Source organism: Mustela putorius, unplaced genomic scaffold, assembly GCF_011764305.1.
Source record: "Mustela putorius furo isolate JIRA1106 unplaced genomic scaffold, ASM1176430v1.1 tig00003863_pilon_pilon_pilon, whole genome shotgun sequence".
NCBI lineage: Eukaryota > Metazoa > Chordata > Mammalia > Carnivora > Mustelidae > Mustela > Mustela putorius.
This window is the reverse complement of record NW_025422015.1, coordinates 11,212,195-11,226,884: the sequence shown is the minus strand read 5'-3', so window position 1 is coordinate 11,226,884 and position 14,690 is coordinate 11,212,195. Positions and strand designations below refer to the sequence as shown.

The 14,690-nt window shown below is 40.9% G+C and overlaps 1 protein-coding gene across 1 annotated transcript in view; it reads left to right on the top strand.

Annotated features, from left to right (window-relative positions):
• ZC2HC1B (zinc finger C2HC-type containing 1B) overlaps positions 1 to 14,690 on the top strand; it is a 44,990-nt gene that overhangs the window by 23,617 nt on the left and 6,683 nt on the right. Inside the window, exons 5-6 of the mRNA XM_004752749.3 lie at positions 9,867 to 10,006; positions 13,239 to 13,347. Of these exons, the coding sequence (XP_004752806.1) occupies positions 9,867 to 10,006; positions 13,239 to 13,347 (249 nt within the window). The remainder of the gene's footprint in view (positions 1 to 9,866; positions 10,007 to 13,238; positions 13,348 to 14,690) is intronic.

Genomic DNA, 14,690 nt, shown 5'->3' with positions numbered 1-14,690 from the left:
ATTTGTGTTGTCTTCAGTTTCTTTAATCAGTGTTTTATAGTTTTCAGAGTCTCACCTTCTTGGTTAAATTTATTCCTATGTATTTTGTTCTTTCTGATGCAATCTTTCTTTGTTTTTACAGATTTGTTTAATTGAGAGAGAGAGAGAGCACACACGGGGGAGTGGGTGAGGAGCAGAGAGAGAGGAAGCCCCAAGCAGACGCCTTGCTAAGCATGGAGCCTGACACAGGGTTCAATCTCACAACCATGAGATCATGACCAAAGCCAAAACCAAGAGTTAGACACAACTGACTATGCCACCTTAGGCATCCCTCTTTTTGGTGCAGCTATAAATGGGATTGTTTTTGTAATTTCTCTGTTAGTTCATTATTAGTGGATAGGAATGAAACAGATTCCTATATGTTAATTTTGTATCTTGCAGCTTTACTAAATTAATATACTAGTTTTGATAGTTTTTTTGATGGAATCTTTTAAGGTTTTTTAGGCATATAGTATGTCATCTATAAATACTGAGTTTTATTTCTTATCTGTTTTCTGTGGTTAGGACTTCCAGTGTTATGTTGAATAAAAGTTGTGAGAGTAGACATCTTTGTCTTCTTCCTGGTCTAAGGGGGAAAGCTTTTAGCCTTTCACCATTGAGTCTAATGTTAGCTTTTTGTTTGTGATATATGGCACTTATTATGTTGAGATATGTTCCTTCTCTACCCACTTCGTTGAGAGTTTTTGTTATGTACGGATGTTGAATTTTGTCAAATGCTTTTTCTGCATCTATTGAAATGATTATATATATATTTTTTGAAATGATTATATGATTTTTACCTTTTTTTTTTTAAAGTAGGCTGCATACCCAACCCAGCATAGAGCCCAATGAGGGTCTTGAACTCACAACTCTGAGGTCGAGACCTGAGCTGAAATCAATAGTTGGTTGCTTAACTGACTAAGCCACCCAGGCACCCCTATTCATTTTTTTAAATGTGGTATATCCCATTGATTGGCTTGTAGATATTGAACCATCCTTGCACCCAAGGAATAAATCCTGCTTGATCATGATGTATGATCTTTAAAAAAGGAATTAATTTTATTTAGTTATTTTTGTTGATGTACTAATATTATATTAGTTTCAGGTGTACAGCATACTGATTCAACAACTCTATACATTACTCATTTCTTACCATGGTAAGTGTAGTCACCATCCATCACTATACAAGATTATTGGTATTATTGACTATATTCCCAATGCTGTATTTCTTCTCTCTCTGAATTATTTTAATGTGAATAAACTTAAATTTGGTTTGCTAATATTTTGTTGAGGATTTTTACATCTATCTTCATCAGCGATATTGGCCCATAATTTGTTTTTGTAGTGTCTTTGTTTGGTTTTGGTATTAGGATAATGCTGGCCTCTCAGAATGAATTTGGAAGCATGCCTTCCTCTTTAAATGGTTCCTTACATGTTTGGTAGAGGCACACCTGGGTCACTCAGTCAGTTAAGCATCTACCTTTGGCTCAGATCATGATTCCAGGGGTTCTAGGATTGAGTCCCACATTGGGCTCCTTGCTCAGTGGGGAGCCTGCCTGTCATTCCCCCTGCTTGTGCGTGTGTACCCACTCTCTCTCTCTCACACACACACAAATGAATAAGATCTTTTTAAGAAAATGTTTGGTAAAATTCACCAGTCAATCCATTTGGCCCTGGACTTTTGTTTGTTTGGAGTTTTTGGATTACTGATTCAGTTTAATTACTAGTAAAGGTCTGTTCAGATTTTCTGTATCTTCCTGACTCAGTCTTGGAAGATTTAATGCTTCTAAGAATTTACCCATTTATTCTAGGTTGTCCACTTTGTTGGTATTTCATTTTTCATAGTAGTCCCTTATAATTCTTTGTAGTTCTGTATTGTTGGTTGTATCTTCACTTTCATTTCTGGTTTTATTTATTTGAATTCTCTGTTGATGAGCCTAGCTAAATGTTTATCGGTTTTGTTTATCTTTTCAAAGAATCTGCTCTTAGTTTCATTCATCTTCTCTATTGCTTTTTTAGTCTTTGTTTCACTTATTTCTGCTCTAATTTTTTGTTACTTCCTTCTTCTGTTAACTCTGGGCTTTGTATGTTCTTTCTGTTGTTTCTTCAGGTGTAAGGTTAAATAGTTTATTTGGTATTTTTCTTGCTTCTTGAGGTAAGCCTGTATTACTCTAAACTTCCTTTTTAGAACTGCTTTTGCTCCATCCCAAAGATTTTGAAACAGTACATTTTCAAATCCCTTTGTTTTAGTGTTTATTTTTATTTCCTTTTTAATTTCTTTTTTGACCCATTGGTTGTTTAATAGCATGTTATTTAGCCTGTAAGTATGCATTTTTTTCCAGTTTTTTTCTTCTAATCAATTTCTCATTTTATACTGTTGTGGTTGGAAAAGATGATTTATATGATTTCAGTCTCATTAAATTTGTTGAGACTTGTTTTGTGGCCTAACACGTGATCTATTTTGGAGAATGTTGCATGTGAACTTGAAAAGAAGGTATATTCTGCTGTTTTGGGATGAAATACCTATATCTCTCTTTAAGTCCATCAAGTCTGATAATGTCATTCAAAGCCATTGTTTCCTTATTAATTTTCTGTCTGGATGATCTATCCATTGATGTAAGGGGAGTGTTAAAGTCCTTTTCTAATACTGTATTACTGTCAATTTCTCCCTTTCTGTCCGTTATAGTTGCTCCTCTGTTAGGTACACAGATATTTTTCATTGTTATATCCTCTTGTTAGATTGATCCCTTTATCATTATGTAATGTCTTTCTTTGTCTCTAATTACGATATTTATTTTAAAGTCGTTTTGTTTGAGGAATGCCTGGGTGGCTCACTTGGTTAAGTGTTTGCCTTCAGCTCAGATCATGATCCCAGGGTCCTGGGATCAAGTCCCACATTGGACTCTGCTTAGCACAGAGCCTGCCTCTCCCTCTGCCCCACCCCCTGCTCCTGCTCATACTCTCTCTCTCACAAATAAATAAATAAAATCTTGGGAAAAAAAAAGTCATTTTGTTTGCTATTAAGTATTGTTACCCCCACTTACCCCCACTTTTTTTTTCCATTTGCATGAAATGCCTTTTTCTGTTCCTTCATTTTTAATCTGTTTATGTCTTTAGGTCTGAAGTGAGTCTCTTACAGGTGGTATATAGATGGGGTTTGTTTTTTTATCCATTCAGTCACTGTATGTCTTTTGATTGGAGCACTTAGTCCATTTCTTTCCTTTTTTTTTTTTTTTTAAGACTTATTTATTAGGGCACCTGGGTGGCTCAGTCCGTGAAATGTCTACCTTCTGCTCAGGTCATGGTCCTGGGGTCCTGGGATTGAGTCCTACATTGGGCTCTCTGCTCAGCAGGAAGCCTGCTTCTCCCTGTCTCTCTGCCTGCGGCTCCCCTGGCTTGTGTTTGTGCACTCTCACTCTCTCTCAGTCAAATAAATGAATAAAATCTTTTTTAAAAAGCTAAAGATTTATTTATTTGAGAAAATGAGACAGAGAGTGTGTGAGCTGAAGGGGCAAGGGGAGAAAGAATCCCAAGCAGACTCTATACTGAGCATGGAGCCCATTGCAAGGCTCAATCCCGTGACCTGAGCCAAAACCAGGAGTCAGACACCCAACCAATTGTGCCACTCAGGCACCCCTGGACACTTGATCCATTTACATTTAAAGTAATTCTTTTTTTTTTTTTGTAAGATTTTATTTATTTATTTGACAGACAGAGATCACAAGCAGGCAGAGAAGCAGGCAGAGAGAGAGGAGGAAGCAGGCTTCCTGCTGAGCAGAGAGCCCAATGTGGAGCTCGATACCAGGACCCTGGGATCATGACCTGAGCCGAAGGCAGAGGCTTTAACCCACTGAGCCACCCAGGCGCCCCTAAATTGATGGTCTCTTAAGTTTGAACTCATTCTAAAAGCATTATATTTTTACTCCCCTTCTCCATAATTTATGTCTTTATTTTGTGTATCCCTTGACTAGTTATTATAGATATGATTTTTTTATTTTTGTATTTTAATTTCCATACTAGCTTCCATACTAGTGATTGATCTTTACTATATGTTTGCTTTTACCAGTGCAATTGTTTCTTTCCTAATTTTCTTACTTCTGGCTATGGCCTTTTATTTTGCACTTTAAGAGGTTCCTTTAACATTTCTTATAAGGCTGGTTTAGTGGTAATGAACTCTAACTTTTGTTTGGGAAATTCTTTTTTTTTTTTTTTTTAAAGATTTTATTTATTTATTTGACAGAAGGGAGAGATCACAAGTAGGCAGAGAGGCAGGCGGAGGGCGGGGGATGGGGGGATGGCAGCCAGGCTCCCCCCCAAGCAAAGAGCCTGATATGGGACTCAGTCCTAAGACCCTGAGACCGTGACCTGAGCCAAAGGCAGAGGTTCAACCCACTGAGCCACCCTGGTACCTCTGCCTGGGAAATTCTTTATCAGTCCTTCAATTCTGAATGATAACATTTGGTTATCAGGTAGAGTATTCTTGATTGTAGGTATTTTTCCTTTCAGCCCTTGAATATAGGTCATGCCACTCCTTTTTAGCTTTCAAAGTTTCTGCTAAAAAAAATCAGCAGATAGCCTTATGTGGGGATTGCCTTGTATGTAACTAGTTGCTTTTCTCTTCCCGCTCTTAAGAATCTTTCTTTAGGGGGCACCTGGGTGGCTCAGTGGGTTAAGCCGCTGCCTTTGGCTCAGGTCATGATCTCGGGGTCCTGGGATCAAGTCCCACATCGGGCTCTCTGCTCAGCAAGGAGCCTGTTTCCTTCTCTCTTTCTCTCTCTGCCTGCCTCTCTGCCTACTTGTGATCTCTCTCTGTCAAATAAATAAATAAAATCTTTAAAAAAAAAAAAAGAATCTTTCTTTAGGGGTGCCTGGGTGGCTCAGGGGGTGAAAGCCTTTGCCTTCGGCTCAGGTCATGATCCCAGGGTCCTGGGATTGAGCCCTGCATCGGGCTCTCTGCTCAGCAGGGAGCCTGCTTCCTCCTCTCTCTCTGCCTGCTCCTCTGCCTACTTGTGATCTCTGTCTGTCAAATAAATAAATAAAATCTTAAAAAAAAAGATTTTTGACATTTTAATTATTATGTGTCTTGGTAGAATTCTTTGGGTTCATTTTATTTGGGACTCTCTTTGGTTCTTGGACCTGGATGTCTGTTTCCTTCCTCAGGAAAGTTTTCAGCTATTTCTTCAAATACATTTCTGCCTTTTTCTCTTGCTCTCCTTCTACAGGGACCCCCATGATACAAATGTTAATATGCTTGATGTTGTCCCAACATCAAGAGAGGTCCCTATTCTCTTTTTTAAAAATTATTTTTTGTTCTTGTTGTTCAGTTTGGATGATTTCTTCTATCCTGTCTTCTACATTGATCATCCATTCTTCTGCATCCTCCAATCTGTGTTGATTCTCTAGTGTGTTTTTCATTTTGCTATTGTATTCTTCAGCTCTGATTGGTTCTTTTATTTTCTGTCTTTGTTGAAGTTATCATTGACTTCATCCATTCTTCTCCCAAGTACAGTGAGCATCTTTATTACCATCACTTTGAACTCTTTATCCGGTAGATTGCTTATCTCCTTTTGTTTAGTTTTTTGTTGCTCTTTGTTTTTAAGGTTTTCTCTCATTCTTCGGTTGGGAACATAGTTCTCTGTCTCTTTCTTACTCTCTGTTTCTATGTATTTGGTAGGTCAGTTATGTTTCCTGATCTTGAAGATAGTGGCCTTATGTAGAACACATTTTGTGAGGCACAGTATTGCAGTCCCACTCTGGTCACCAGAACCACGAGCTCCAGGAGTGTGCTGTATGTGGGCTGCTTGTGCTCGCTTGTTGTGACTGGGCCATAACTGCTGTGAGTGCACTGGGGGGTGGGGCTGGCCCTTGGCATAGCTGGCTGAGAGGCCTGGCTGCAGCTGCTGCCGTGGCTGTGCTGAGGGGTGGGATTAGCTCCCGGCACAGCTGGCTGAGAGGCCTGGCCACAACTGTTGTGGGCGTCCTAGTGTGCCAGAAAATCATCTTAATAATTGCTTCACTATTGCTGGGTGCTAATGAAAAAGTAGCTTCAAATAATGTGAAAGTAGAAAGATCTATGGCCATGATTTTGATAATACTTTGGCAACAAGCCTTATACAACAACAAAAAAATCTTTTATGATTTAAAATCCTTACTTCCTTTTAATAGTAGAAGCTACAGGATTGATGTCTACTTTACAGTTCCTGAGGCAAATAAATGAAACTATGTCAGCTGTCCTGCTGTGTGGATTTCTCTAATTTCTACATTGGATTTAAAATGTGGGGATTATTGTTTCCTTAAAATAAATAATTCCCTTTGTAAGGCCTCATTAAATGTACAATTTGTTTTTCTGCCCTTACATTCTTATGCTAAAATATAGCTTTATAATTAAGTTCTTCCCTGTGCCCTTATTTTAATTTTATGTGCCAAACAAAATGATTATCTAAAATAGCATATTTTCATTACTACTCCATTAGTTAGATTTTGTGGGGATTTTATATTAGCCCATATATTCTCAGGTTTAAATACTAGAAAATTTATACAGACATACTGGGGTTATATACAGTGGAGCCTATTATGCATGAGTTTGCAGGTCATTTCCTTTTTTTTCACAGCACAATTCCTTCATGATTCAGTTTTTGTGACATGCATTTGTTTACTCTAATTCTTACTGGCTTAAGTAAGTCTGCCAATCATTCAGCTTTCCAGGATGTTGTGACACTTTATAAGAACAACAATATAGAATATTTATAATTGAAATTCTCAGTGAGGCTTGGGACATTTGGTCCCCATTTCAAGGGCTACATTGACACGGGTACTCAACAGAACACTTGTGTTTTTAAATGACCCTTCTTTATCTACATTAATGTTTTGAGATCTGGCCACTTTCCCCACAGCTATCATATGGATCCATTTGTAGTCAGACCTTAAATATCGTTACGTATTGAAATAAATAGCAATAGTTCATGACACCACTACTGATAGAGGAAGGGGTGATTCAGATTGAGATGAGGGTAGAACATTGCAACTCAGTCATGCTGTGTTCAGTTTACTGTTGCAAAAAGATTTTTTTTCCCATTCTCAGAGTGGCTGTAATTCCCTTTCTCTGCCCCTTTAGGTCTGGGCTTCATGTCCTTCCTCTGGGCCCATGGAGCATCCAGTCCTTCCTCCTTTCAAAGTTTATTCCACAAGTGGTAATTGCTTCTTTGCCTAGCCTTCTAGCTATCTCTGAGACCTTTGTTGGGAGGGAAATCCACTTCAGCTTTGTTGTCTCCATAGTGGCAGGCAGCATCAAACACACAGAAGGGTGGAAATGAATCAGTGAGCAGACAGGTGGAGTGAGGAAGCCATGCAGTCACTGCTGTTATCATCTTTGCACATTAACCTGAATAGGCTTATGGGTAGCAGCAGTTTTGATACGAGCCTTGACTCAGAAGGCAAAGCTGAAGAAACAATCAAACCAAGAGGAGAGTTTTAGACTGTTTTCTACATCTTTTTTTTTTTTTTTAAGATTTTACTTATTTATTTGACAGAGATCACAAGTAGGCAGAGAGTTAGGCAGAGAGAGAAGGGGAAGCAGGCTCCCCGCTGAGCAGAGAGCCCGATGCGGGACTCGATCCCAGGACACTGAGATCATGACCTGAGCCGAAGGCAGCGGCTTAATCCACTGAGCTACCCAGGCACCCCTGTTTTCTACATCTTGTAAACGAGTTCTGCCCAATAATGGCACTTTCAATTTTACTTTTTTAAGTTCATTACTATTTGGTAGCTGGAAACACAACCTTGCCAGGCCTGTTTCCTTAGAGTAATAGGATGTCCCAGAACCCACCCACTGTACCGAACCCTAGTGTGGATTATCTAAGTTAACTTTCACAATAGCCTGGTGAAATAGGTGGTATGTAGGGACAGGGGAAATTGAAGCTTAGGGATATTGAGTAACTTGCTGAAGTTCACACATACAACAAGTGAAAAGCTTGGGCTCAAAACCAGTCAGGCAGGCTGTGGGGCCTTCATCTTTTCCCAGTGCTATCCTGTTTTATTTTTGTCCGAGGAATTTATCACCGTGGGAAAACTCTTTCAGTATTGGAACGCTTAGTCCTTGATGACGGAGACATTGTACTTCCCAAGTATAAACCAGTACCTGGCACGTAACAAGTGTTCAATACATAGCAAATTGATTAATTACTGCCTTCCAGAATGTGAAATAAAAGGAGAGACTAAGTGCTCAACTTTTACTATATTCCAATTTTTTGTGTATTCCAGTTGTTAATTCTATAAATATTCATTTTAGGAAATGATTTGTTCAAACAGAAAACTCCTCAGATTGTATAAAAAGATGCCTTCAAAAAACTCCTAATATTGGTGGCACCTGGGTGGCTCAGTTGTTAAGTGTCTGCCTTTGGCTCAGGTCATGATCCCAGAGTCCTGGGATTGAGCCCCGCATCGAGCTCCCTGCTCAGCAGGAAGCCTGCTTCTATCTCTCCCACTCTCCTGCTTGTGTTCCCTCTCTCACTGTGTCTCTCTCTGTCAAACAAAATCAGAAAAAAAACAACAAACTCTTAACCTTGAAGATAGCATTGCTTCAAATATTCATCCACACATGTAGGCATTTTGACTACGCACTAACCCAAACTTCCATTAAGAGTCTGAGATTGGGGCTGTCTCCAATCTTTCATGTCGCTCATATCTACTTTGTCATCCCTTAAAGGTGCCTAAAACAAAACAAAACAAAACAAAAACATCTCATATTCTTGCTTACTCTAGAGGGGTGGACTCCAAATGGGCTTTGCTGTGAGCCTCTCCTCATTCTAAAAAGACTGTGGCGCTTTCTCACTTCCCATTTCTCTCACTGTTTATTCTTACAAATGAGAGCCAAATTCAGACCAGTGGGTATTACAGAGCAGCTCAGAGGGTCTCATACCCACAGAGCTGCCTGGGAGGTTCCAACACGGAAACCCAAAGCTGTTTCTGGAACCAGTTTCCCATCACCCCTCCTTCCCTCCCTTTTCTCCTTTTTGAGCCCCACCTTTTTCCTTTTACTTCACCTCCTTCCTGAACTTATTATTCGCTTCCTCACTTACGAGTTCAGTGAAAAAATCAACCCCTGCAGAAGCAGTGGGTCTTTCTGCCAGTGACACTGGCTTCGAATCCCATCTCCCAAATTTTTAGCTTCTTTCTCCTTCCATAGGGAAGGAGAGTAGCTCCATGACCTCTGTGTGACCAGTCCCATGTGGTGCCACAGCCTGGACTCCAGACTCTTCTGTGCTCTTCAGGGCATCATCAATACTAACATTCTGTGGTTCTAGGACTACTCTCTTTATATAAGGATTCACTAAATAATTCATTTAATTGGGAAGTTCATAAGTAGAATGAGTCTATTTTCTTTTTTTTTTTTTAAGATTTTATTTATTTATTTGACAGAGATCACAAGTAGGCAGAGAGGCAGGCAGAGAGAGAGGAGGAAGCAGGCTCCCTGCTGAGCAGGTAGCCCGATGTGGGGCTTGATCCCAGGACTCTGAGATCATGACTTGAGCTGAAGGCAGAGGCTTTAACCCACTGAGCCACCCAGGTGCCCCTAATGAGTCTATTTTCTAATGAGTATATTATGTAAACATTTTAAGGCACACTCTTAATTGAAGTAAATGTATAGACAGAAAAATGTCCCCCCTGCTATATCTTTTATTTGCACTCTTGCATACCTTCCCCTCTGGCATAAGCTTTCTCAAGCCAGAGTCTGGATTGTTCTTTCATGTTGGAGCAGAGTTCATAGCCCATTTAGTTTATGTCATATAGTCCATTCCAGAGTTGTTTTTGAAGTGTTAATTGCCTTTTGTTGTTATCTTTGTATTTAGATTATATTCAATGCCCATATTGTATGAGGAGGTTTAATGAAACTGCAGCCAACCGGCATATTAATTTCTGCAAGGATCAGTCTTCTCGCCGAGTCTTTGATCCAGCCCAAACAGCAGCCAAATTGGCATCCAGAGGGCAGGTAAATATCTCTCCCCAAGTGTTGGCTCTGTGCCCTTGTGTGCTCAGGGCAAGCAGGTAGAATTTGCTAAGGTACCTAAGTCACCCATCCCAAGAAGTGTAAGGATCAGGATAGCTGATCACTGTTGCTCATCCTCATGGAAGTTGCCTTTTTTTGAGGCATTCTTTGTAGCTAACAGCACCTTTGGGTGGTGTAGAAAAAATATTTCTACAGTGTTTAAAACTTCTTAGGATGAAGCCTTGAATATGTAAGTAGCTTTTCTATAGTATTATGGTAAAACTCTGTCTTATGCAATAGTAGTTATCAGCCTTAACCATCCAGAAAAGCATTGTGAACCTGAAGTGAAGCTCCCTGAGTGGGAAAGCTGTCACAAGGAGTACTGTTCTGTAGTTCGTGTGTCTTGCTCTATGGTAAAGGAGAAGGTCGGTAGCCTTTTATTTAAAGCCACAGAATCAGCAAGTTAAAGTAAGTGATAGGGAGGAGATGGTTTAAATAGGTACAGATAAGTAAAATGACTGCCTGACCAGGAAGACAACAGATTTATAAAAACAGAACTGGAGTCTAGCAAACAGCTTCATAAACATCGGAGGTCCCAGGGATATAATTACAGTTTACTGCAAAAGCTGTTAGTTTCAAACATGGCTCAGAAACCAAGGAAAGATTACATTTGTCTGAATACTTGAGGGTATGAAACATATTTAGAAAGATTTCCATGAAATCCAGTATGTAATAGGGGTGGGAGCCTCTACAACAGTAGCATATCCCATGGACTGTGGACTCTTAAGCTCTGTCTCCACATACAATAGACAATTACTGAATATCTTTGTCCCAGACACTGTTCCAGGTTCTGGTTGATCTGCATTTGTAACTCCATGAAGGAGGAAGACATGGAAACAAAGACAGTGGGAGGTTGTGGTAGTTGATGATGTATGGAGCACTATGGAGGAAGAGGCCAGTGTGAGCCATGGGAGGCTTCAAAGAGGAGCAGCATTTCCTCCTTGAATATCAGATGGGTTCACCAGCCTAGAGTGGGAGTTGGGGAGGACATAGCACACAGAATGTCCAGTTTGTGGCCTGAGGAGCTCACCATGTGGGGCTAATGTGTGGTGTGCCTGTGGGATGTGACAGAAAAGGGACAGGCAAGGGGCGTCAGATCTAAAAGAACTTCACTCAAGTCAGTTCAGAAAGAGGGAAAAGGAAGTGGATAGATACCCAAAAGCTCGAGGACCCAAAGCAGGACCTGGAAAGTCCCCATGAACCCAGGAAGTCCTCCTTAACACCTTCCCATCTTGTCCTTCCATCCTGCTATATAGACTTCGGCTTGCTCTTCTCTGCAGAACGACTTTCTTAGCTTTCCTGTCTAGTTGTTGATTATCTCCCTCATGTCCCATTCTGCGGGCAGTGTAGACTGGTGGAATAGTACAGACTGGAGTGATACAGAATTAGTTTTCTAGAAAGATTACCTTTGCCACTAGTGTTTACATGGATTGGCCACAGTTAGGAGCCACAGCAACAGATAAAGAATGAGGGCCCAGAGTAAGAGGACAAAAGGGTTGTGTGTGGAGGACAATGTGAGAAAGAATGGGTGGCACTGAGAAGCTGATAGGATATGGGGTGACAGGGTTTTAGCTGCAGAGCCTAGGTATGTAGTATACTATACATCTAGGTAAAGAAACAGAGGAAAGAGGAGATAAGTGTGTTGGAGGGGCAGACAGGGAGGTTCCAATAAATACAGTTAGAGATTCAGTCTTTATGCTGAAATAGCATGGGAGCAGTGCAGTGTGGAAGGAGCCCAGATTCTGCAATCAGTAGCCAGGGTTTGACTCTCAATTCTGTACTTCGTTATCTGTAGGTAAACTTACGACAATAAAATTCTTTGAGATTGACTTTAAACTATACCTTGCCGTGTTGTTGGGAGGATTATAGACCATATAAACAACGTGCCTTGCATATAAGTCTCTTCTGCCTCTCCTTCCATGTTGCCCCACCCTCTCTTCTCCTGCTCTCTGGTAGTCCTTGTTGGTGGGATAGGCACCACAATTTGGGGGGTATGTGACTGCTTTGGGATTGAATTTGACTGAATTTTGGAAACATTTTCTAAGTAAAACCTCTACCTTCTAAAGCAGCATGTTTCTTTGAATGGTTGTAACCAGTCCGCGAAGTTAGTCACATTAGTGGGGCCAGAGGGAGCCCAGGGAAGCAGCAAACGGAAGTGCTTTTTATTCCTGAAGAAGGCCAGCTGGCCGTCCTGAGTGTAACCAGTGATTTGGCCCTGTTCCTCTCCTTGTTTTCCAGAACTAACTGGTGATTGGGAACACAGAAGAAAAATTAGTTGCTTTCTGCGGAAACTCACTGTAGACCGTATCTGAACAGCAGTCCTTGTTTCTCTTAATGCCAGCTTCACCGCTCGGGCCCTGGCTAATAGTGAGGCTTATTCAGAGTGGAACAAAAAGGGAGGGGTTGTTTTACTTGTGAAGGGCTGTTAACAGCACAGCTGAAAAGTGTTTCTATTTTAAACATAATCAACCTTAAAAACGTGTTATACCCTTAACCAAAAGAGACCAATATGGGCCTCTGAAAATAGCTGTCTTTGGATAGGGATGAGCTTGCCTGCTGTAACCTCACAGCTATCCTTGCCCAAGTGAGAATTCTCACTTGGAGTAACAGGTCATCTTTATGCAGTAGTTGCCATGGAAATGTTGGGACCAGTAGCTAGGTAAGAAGCTCTCAAAGGACCTTTTGGTCCTTATTCTGTATTAATGTAGCTGTTGTGCTACCGCTGCTCGGCAGGCAGGCGTGTGGTGTGGGGATGATGGAATTCCATATTTAAAACATTTGCTGTCTGCCAATGTCTGTTTTTCTTCTCTGTTCATGTATTTAAAAACAAAATCATCTTCAAGTAAAATGAAAAACTAAAATGTTCCATAACTATCCTTATTGACATTAAGTGATTTTTTATGTCTCCATACAACTAATTTTACAGGATTAACATATCACCACTCCCCTAAGGGGTTGATTGTGGAATGAAAGAGCCAAAAACTCAGACATGGCTCTGAGAACAGCAAGATGCAGGCAAACTAGGGTTTTCAGGGTGTGCCTGTCCCCTTCCCCTGGGTGCAGCGGGTCCTGGTGATGACTCCAGCCTGCTGCTGGCTAAGTGGAAACAGCCTTACCTCCTGTGAGCTACCTGAGATTACAAAGTTGTCCCCCCTCTGACTTGCTCTTTCTGTAGGCTAAGGCTCAGATGAATCCAAAAAAAGAGCCAACTGTAACCAGTGCTGTGGGAGCCCTGCTGCAGAACAGAGCCCTGGGGGCCCCAAATGTGGCCCCACCTAGAGCAGGTGAGTTGGAGTAAGCATGCCAGCTATCAAATGAGGGACCAGAAGGGAACCACTGTCAGCTTTGGAATTCATTGGCAGTTGGCAAAGGTTTGACATCAAATGTTGCTTTTGGAAATAAAGATATGTGCGGGGGTGAGGGGATGCCTGGGTGGCTCAGTGAGTTAAGCCTCTGCCTTTGGCTCAGGTCATGATCCCAGGGTGCTGGGATCAAGCTCTGCATCAGGCTCTCTGCTCAGCAGGGAGCCTGCTTCCCTCTCTCTCTCTGCCTGCCTCTCTGCCTACTTGAGATCTCTGTCATATAAATAAATAAAACTTAAAAAAAAAAAAAAACAGATATGTGGGTTTATTTGAGGTTAAAGCTTATTTGCCAAGAAGGAACTTTCCTCATTTTTCAGGATTCGATAACTCTGTCAACATACAGAGTCAGATACCATTACAGCAACATGGTCTAAACCATCATGCTCTGGTCTAGTAAAATCGAAAAGAGGTTAAGAATGGGATATAACAGGGGCTCCTGGGTGGCTCAGCAGGTTAAGCCTCTGCCTTCGGCTTGGGTCATGATCATAGGGTCCTGGGATGGAGTCCCGCATCGGGATCTCTGCTCAGTGGGGAGCATGCTTCCTCCCCTCGCTCCCCCACTTGCCTCTCTGCCTGCCTCTCTGCCTACTTGTGATCTCTCTCTGTCAAAAAAATTAATAAAATCTTTTTTAAAAAATGGGAGATAACAGCATGTCAGGTATTGTGTGGAAAATAAGAAGAAAACAAATAGCCAAGATATGGAAACAACCTGAGTGTCTGTTGTTGGTTGAAAGGTTAAAGATGTTGTATGTATACACAATGGAATATTACACAGCCATAAAAAGAAGGAAGTTCTACCTTCTCTGACAACAGTGGGTGGGCATTGGAGTCATTATGCTGAGTGAAATAGTTCAGACAGAGAAAGAGAAATACTGTGTGATCACATTTACATATAGAATCTAAGAAAAATTGAACTCATAAAAACAGGAAATAAAATGGTGGTTGCCATGGGTAAGGATGGAGAGGGGGAAACAATGGTGTAAGGGTACAGATTCCCAAGTGCAAGTGCTGGGGACCTGTACACGTTGTAACAATAGATAGCAGTATTGTATTGTATACTTGAAAGTTGCTAAGAGAGTAGATCTTCAATGTTCTCACTGTACACATGCGCACGCACGCACAAACACATGCACACAAACACACACCCCAGAGGTAACTATTTGAGGTAATAGATTTGTTAACATATATATGTGTATCAAATGATCACATTGTACCCCTTAAACTTACACGATGTTCTATTCACTTACATCTTGATAAAGCTGGGG